Source organism: Actinia tenebrosa, unplaced genomic scaffold (assembly GCF_029948245.1).
Source record: "Actinia tenebrosa isolate PJP-AT-01 unplaced genomic scaffold, QUT_ActTen_1.0 PGA_scaffold11__36_contigs__length_13525064, whole genome shotgun sequence".
Taxonomy (NCBI): Eukaryota; Metazoa; Cnidaria; class Anthozoa; order Actiniaria; family Actiniidae; genus Actinia; species Actinia tenebrosa.
Window position 1 is genome coordinate 2,835,554 of NW_028292571.1, and position 6,954 is coordinate 2,842,507.

Sequence of the window (6,954 nt, forward strand, 5' to 3'; positions counted from 1 at the left end):
GTTTGTGTTTCGCATTACCAATTGAAGTTATCAAACAGCCTATTGTTATCAATGCAAACCTGGGAGCTAGGTCGAGGTCGGACAACTCCCTGCACAAATGGATAAATTATATAAAGAAATAACTCAAGATCATTTATTCATTTATTATTTATGTATTTATTTATGTATTTACTTACTTATTTATTTACTTATTCATTTACTTTATATATTTATTTATTCATTTATTTATTTCATTTAGTTTTTTCTTCAAAATTATTAATCACACAACTTATTTACATAGATCCTTTTCAATTCTATTCACCACAACTTTTTGTTTGTAACACAATTAGGTTTACATGGCTCCTTTTTACATTCTATTTCTATTTACAACATTTACAACAATAAAGCAACAAACTAAAGAACACAGTAATAGCAAAAAAAAAACATGAAGCAAAAATAGAGATATAATTATCTATGGTTGGATATGAATTGAATGAAAACAAATATATATCTGACTGTACTTTTAACGCTATGCTGCTCCCTGCCATTCAGAATTATTTATGCGCTGGAAATATTTTAAAAAAATTTAAAACTATTGAAAATTATAAAACTCTCACTCTTAAAAAACTGATGAGATTATTCAAAAAATAATTCTCATAGTTAAAATCTGGGTTTATTCAGCATTTAGGAAATATATACTTTTGTAGCCATATCAGTTGAATAGTTAGTGTGCTATGACGTTTCTAGTGAACAACGGTCATGAAGGTCCCCTGGTACCTTAAGCTGTCTTTGTTTTTTTTGAGACTACTCATTTTTCCTTTCATATTTTGGTTTTTTCCATAAAGCTGGAATTTTGCGTGAATTATTCCAGACCAATTAACCCATGAAATCCTCATCCTGAAATCCTTTATTTTTCCATTTACTTTTCCATTTACTTTTACAATTTACTTTGACACCATTGCCATCACATAATCAGGATGCTTTGCGGCCAACCTGATTATTGGAATCAGAAATCAGGAATTGTACAAGAGTTATCTTAGATTCCTGTTTCAGAAATCAGAAAACTGACTTTTCAGCACTGCCTAGGTATATTGCATGGGCGAAAATACAGATTTGAACGAGAGAATGCAGGATTTTGGATTTCCATTTCCCGAATCAGAAATCGCATTTCTGTTTTCTGAATCACGAATCAGAAATCACAATCTCGCTGACATATGACAAAACACCACGTGTAGGGGAGGGGTGACCACTCGAAAATGCTCTTACTTCCGGTAACATTATCTGCGCTCTATTCCACCAATACCTCCCCCCCCCCCCCCCCCCACCACCAAGTCCAATGGTTGTCGCTGTTGTTGTTGAACTTCCGCAAAGACAAACTTTGAACTTTCTGATTCCAATAATCAGGTTGGCCGCAAAGCATCCTGATTCACATAAATCAGAGATATTGTTGATATTCGAGGCAGAGAAATCTTCATAAAAAATGGAGTTTCCCCCTATTTGTATATATTTCTGTTATTCCATATATTATATTAATTGAATATCGCATTTGGTTCATCACTATTATTTTCTGATATCTCTGACCACGTTATTAATACGCTCTTGTAGAAAGCTGAAACATTCTTTTGGATCCTTTTCCTATCAAAATTATTCTTTATTTGGTGAAATCCTCCTATATTTTTAAGATATGTTGATGGATTCGAACAATTTAATTGCCCATTTGATTCGCTTTGTTTTTATACAGGACTGGAAATCTGGAAACTTTAATCCTCCTAACTTTTATAATCACCGACTAAGGTGCTATATGTTTGATTTTTGTTTTTTTCCATTCCAGATGAAATTTTGTGTTGTATTCTCTATTATTTTAACAAAATCTTCTAAAACATGAAGCACAGCAATTTTTGCAGAGCGAGCATGACTTCAATACTTGGATTTTACTGTAAAGTGTTAGGTGCATTGGATCTATAACGACAGAATACTTCTGGGATTGTCTGAAAGTTAGTGAATTAATTATCGGTTTGAAATTCTGATCATACTATACTCATCATTATACAAAAATATATGCCCAGTATTTTGATGCGTTCTTCATGAAAATTAATCCATTGAAAATTTTTATTAAAATCCCATGGGGGTCCTCGGTTTCCTCGGTAACCAGTCGTTTCGCACAATTGCTTTTTCGCACCAACTCGTTCGCACAGCTATGACCTGTTCGCTCAATACTCCAGTTTCGAGTTCTCGGTTAGCGACCGCTGGACTCTAAGCCGCGTGTTCGCTTCTAACGCGAAAACGAGGCTATCCCTGTATTGCTGGCGTGACAACAACAACAATCCCTTATCAACGAGTGTGTTTTTTATTCCAAGTAGTAGCAAAAGTCAGTAATACGGTGATTTTATTTGAAATTTTTAAGTGAACTAATTCAATGGAAACCATTCCATCGCTTGATGAGCTAAAAAAGTTTACTGTCAAGGAATTACGCGAGATTTTACGTCGTGAAAATCAGACGTCGAGTGGAAACAAGTCTGACCTTGTGATTCGATGTCACACAACTTTCCAAAGGAAAGATTTAAGATTACAAGGAGATGCTGAGACCAAGGATCATTATGTAAAACCGCAAGCCAGAGAGCAAGCATTAGTAAATATCGTATCAAACACTAAAAGCAACGAAGAAACAACCTACGAAAAGCTATCGCGTGAATGTTCACACTGCCAGTGGAGCAAGGACTTACGAAACCTACCCACGTTTAACCTTGTGCAGCTTTACGATTACCTTGTAACCAAGACATCCAAGTATAACCACACATCTATTCAGACATCAGCTTACAAAAAACTCAAAGCGTATCAGTTTTTTAAAGAGGGACATATCAAAGACATTCGAGTCGGTTGTTCTACGAGAGTTACGTATGTCGAAGCAGAAGTGTTGGCTTCCATGAAGCAAGAGAAATACAAGGCCATTATCTCTTTCACTCATCTTGGAGATGTTTTAAAAGCTGCTTGTATGTGCCCAGCAGGGAGGGGTGTACATGGTCGTGGCCATTGTAATCATGTTGGTGGGGTCTTATTTGCCATGGAAGACTTCTCCCATAGAGGTTTGAAGGAAAGCTGTGAGCCAGTGTCATGCACATCAAGGCTATGTAGTTGGAATGTACCTCGAAATGTTCGGATACAGCCTAAGCCAGTGGATGACATCGTAATTACAAAGTATAGCTTTGGAAAAGAAGCAAGAAAAAAAGCAAAAAACAGCCTGTATGATCCAAGGGCTCCAGATGACAGACAAATAAACACAGGAAGACTTGAAACACTGTGTTCCAATCTTGCTCAATCTATGCAAAGCTCTTCATTTTTCTTGTTTCATGATATCAAGCCTCTGCAAGTTGATGATGAGAATTTGATTATTGACAATGTTTGTGAGTCAGTTCCTGAAAGTGCACCAGATATTGAAATAGAACAAGATATTGAGTTGCCATTCAATGATTTTTATGACATTTCAACTATGAATTTTAAGTCAATGATTGACATTTATACTGAGAAAGCTGATGACAATGAAATAGAAACAATTGAGAGGATGACAAGAGGACAGAGTGCAAATGCATCTTGGCGGGAATTAAAGAGGATTAAACTGACTGCTTCAAATTTCAAATCTGCAGCAGTCAGGACGTCAGAACCTGATAAGCTGCTAAAGAGGATGATGTATATCCCTGATGTCAGAAAGCCTGTTCCAGCACTTGAATATGGACAGTTGCATGAATCTGTTGCAGTTGAAGACTACATTGCAGTGAAAGCTAGAGAGGGGAATGCAAATTTGAAAGTCTGGGAAGTAGGAACAATTATTTCAAAAGTCAGGCCAGGATATGGGGCAAGCCTTGACAGAATGGTTTTCGACCAGAATGCTAATGGGCAGAAGCAGGGTGGATTAGAAGTGAAATGTCCTTTTTCGAAGAAAGGAATGTCTGTTGAAGAAGCATGCCAGGACAAAAACTTCTGTTTATCAATACGAGACGGTCAAGTTCCTAAACTAAAACATGGTCATCAATACTACTATCAAGTCCAGGGACAAATGTTTGTCTGTGAGCTACAATGGATTGATTTTGTAGTTTGGTTTGGTCCAGCAAACTTGAACATTGAAAGAGTATACTTTGATAGACAGTGGTGGTTTAGTTTTGTTCTACCAAGGATCGAATACTTCTATCGAAGGGCATTTCTCCCCGAAGTGTTTACAAGAAGAGTTCAGCATGGCATCCCACTTTATAAGCATGGTGGTTGGAAAAGTTTCAAGAAGACACAAAAGGCCAAAAGAAGTGTTTAGCCTTGTAAAATATAGTTAAAGTGCAGTCAGTAGTTACATGTACATGTATTTTGTGGGTATACTGACTGCAGGCTATTAACAATTTTGCACAAATTTTTATCAACATATGGTTTGTTTTTAAGAAAAACGTTTTTGGACAAAACAAGTCACTGTATTTTTATTACTAAATCTTACATACATGATTTGTATGAAATGTACAAAAAGTTCTTGGTTACTTGATAGCTAAATAGTCATTCGAAGACTTTTATAGTAGAAAAATACTTTTGTAATTATCTTAATAATAATCTCATTATTAATCAGATACATTTTGGTGGGAGTAAAGGTGGCAAAAAATTAGTTAGATAGGAGCAAACAGTAAATATCTGATTAGCTACATGAGATAGACTTAAAGGCAGGGTCCCATCAAGAATATGATATCCCTTTATTCTCCCTATTGCTCGCTCCACATGAATGCGTACAGATGCAATATGCACTGTCTCTTGAACTTCTTCAGCAGTAAGCTGATTTCTACTACCTTTGTAAGGAGGAATGTTTAAATGTACTCCCTGAGGTAAGATGTCTCCAATATCAAACCCCCTGTCAGCCATGACATTATCCCCAGTATTAAGAAATTGGATTAAGCCTGATTGCTGAGTTATAAACTTATCTGAAACCCTTCCACCCCACAGTTTAGAAACAAAGGTTACTTGACCATTTGGAGAAATACCAATTAAAGCTTTAAAAGTGTTGTGGTGTTTGTAATTCGACCATGTTAATGATTGCGCTGTCATAGAAGAGGGAACCTCCACAAATATCTCTGTACAATCAATTATTACCCTTGTTGTTGGATACAGAGCAAACTGCTCTGGCATATTTCTTCTCACTGCACTTTGAGAAGGAAATGGAAATAACTGGTCTAATTCAAAATATAAAAAATTTATCCAGGTACAAAAAATCTTGGAAAAATGACCCATAGAGATGTTAAACCTATCAGCTAAATCCCTGACAAAAAGACCAACTTTAAGTCTAACTAATACCATAAAAAACTCATTTATAAATGTTATGTTCCTTTTGGGACCTGGTTTCTTTTTGCCTTGTTCTTGATATGTCTGGGAATCTTTTACATCACCACTGCCCCAATACTGCATTTTTTCAAGTTTTGGTTCAATGTAATTAAAAAAGTGCACAAGTGTATCATAGTTGGGGAATCCAGTGTAAAACTGAATGGCAGAGTCATCATCTTTAAATTTCTGAAGGCTGAATTCCCTTTCTTTGTAGTCATCAAGTTCTTTCTGTAAATTTCCCACTTTAACCCTAAGACTGTTCAACATCTCTGACTTGACTTCTAGCCTTTCCTGCATAGTCTGTTGGTATTCGCAAGGGTACTTAGGTGTTTGAGTAAAGGTGAAGGCATAATCATGGTCATTATTCTTTGAAGATGATGGAAAATCAAATGACCAGTCAGTCTGTGTGGATTTTTCTTGTACCTGCAATACAACAAGAAAGTTTTTTGTCAAGTTTACTCTCATAAATATATAATAATAAATATAGCAATGAACAACAATAACATTATGGGTAGTTATTTAAAACAGCACAACACATTTATAAGTTTTACAAACATTTATATTTGAGCACTTGGATGGCATTCTGTGCTGCTATCAGTGCAACATAAAATGAGACTTATTAGTTTTATACTCGCAAGGTAAACCCATAATACCAAGGGTATATTTTTTGGGCAAAAGAAAAAAAACATTCATAATAGTTTGTATGTAACTACCTGAGGCATATCAGTTTCGTCAGTCTCGCATACATTTACTGCAGGTTCACTGGGGCTCTCTTCAAGGTCCTTTTTCTCTTCAATGTCAATGTAAACGCTTTGTTCTTGAGGCTTTGGTGACACATTTTCTTTACTTTTTAACACTCTTCTTGTCAAAACTCTTCTTGTCTTTTTCTTGGGTTGAGGTGACCACTCGAAAATCGATGGCTCTGCACCTGCAACAACAGTGAAACGATAGTGATAAATAGGTAATTTTAAACAGTGAAACGAGTTTTGAGTAAGCTACTAGGTTCGAGCTAGTCTATAATGGGCACAAGGAAAGTAGAATTTAATGTATCTGACTTTTTACTTATCATTTGACTGAAAGAACATGTTATAAGCCATTACATAGGCTCCATGCATGCAGTAAGCATTTTGAATGAAACAATCAAACAAAGTAAATCCAGCTTGATCGATAATCACTTAGCTCACGTACCTGGCCGTAACCTATGTCGCGTTCCTCCTGGAGGTTTGTAAATGTCTTCTTGCTGAAAATGTTTATCGCAGACCACTGTAGATGGCTTAACATAAAATCCATCTCTCCCATGCTGCCTCTTGATCAAGTTGCACCAGCGAGTTCGCAAAGATACCTTCGCTGGGAACTGGAAAAACCGAATGTTTGAACGGCTTCCATCGTTCAAGTATTCAAAGCTATTGCAAGCTGCTGCTGCACATTGCTTTCCTCGGCTTCTTTGCCTTTTCTTGTTAGTATTATTTACCTCCATAAGTCGTTGAAACGATCAAAAAGCTTTCTTAACAGCAACTAATACTAAAAACCTCTTATATCTGTCACAGAGAGATGAGTTCGTATACAGGGATAGCCTCGATTCCAAGTTATCGAAGCGCGCCCCAATATCTTTTTCCAGCGGTCTTACGCGAT

At 36.3% G+C, this 6,954-nt stretch overlaps 2 protein-coding genes across 2 annotated transcripts; one reads left to right on the top strand and one right to left on the bottom strand.

Annotated features, from left to right (window-relative positions):
* Positions 1 to 2,196: 2,196 nt before the first annotated feature.
* Positions 2,197 to 5,007, top strand: LOC148912345 (uncharacterized). Its single transcript, XM_089027482.1, has one exon. The coding sequence runs from the start codon at positions 2,396 to 2,398 to the stop codon at positions 4,277 to 4,279; it is 1,884 nt and encodes a 627-aa protein (XP_088883608.1). The 5' UTR covers positions 2,197 to 2,395; the 3' UTR covers positions 4,280 to 5,007.
* Positions 4,422 to 6,800, bottom strand: LOC148912346 (uncharacterized). Its single transcript, XM_089027483.1, has 3 exons — positions 6,511 to 6,800; positions 6,036 to 6,250; positions 4,422 to 5,745 (listed from the first exon to the last, which is right to left on the bottom strand). The coding sequence occupies exons 1-3, from the start codon at positions 6,797 to 6,799 to the stop codon at positions 4,576 to 4,578; spliced, it is 1,674 nt and encodes a 557-aa protein (XP_088883609.1). The 5' UTR covers position 6,800; the 3' UTR covers positions 4,422 to 4,575.
* Positions 6,801 to 6,954: the final 154 nt, after the last annotated feature.

Coding starts and splice junctions, on each gene's coding strand:
- LOC148912345 (XM_089027482.1), top strand. CDS start 2,396: ATGGAAACCATTCCATCGCTTGATGAGCTAAAAAAGTTTACTGTCAAG.
- LOC148912346 (XM_089027483.1), bottom strand. CDS start 6,799: ATGGAGGTAAATAATACTAACAAGAAAAGGCAAAGAAGCCGAGGAAAG. Junction 6,251..6,510: donor GCGACATAGGTTACGGCCAG/GTACGTGAGCTA, acceptor CTGTTGTTGCAG/GTGCAGAGCCATCGATTTTC. Junction 5,746..6,035: donor ACGAAACTGATATGCCTCAG/GTAGTTACATAC, acceptor GTTGTATTGCAG/GTACAAGAAAAATCCACACA.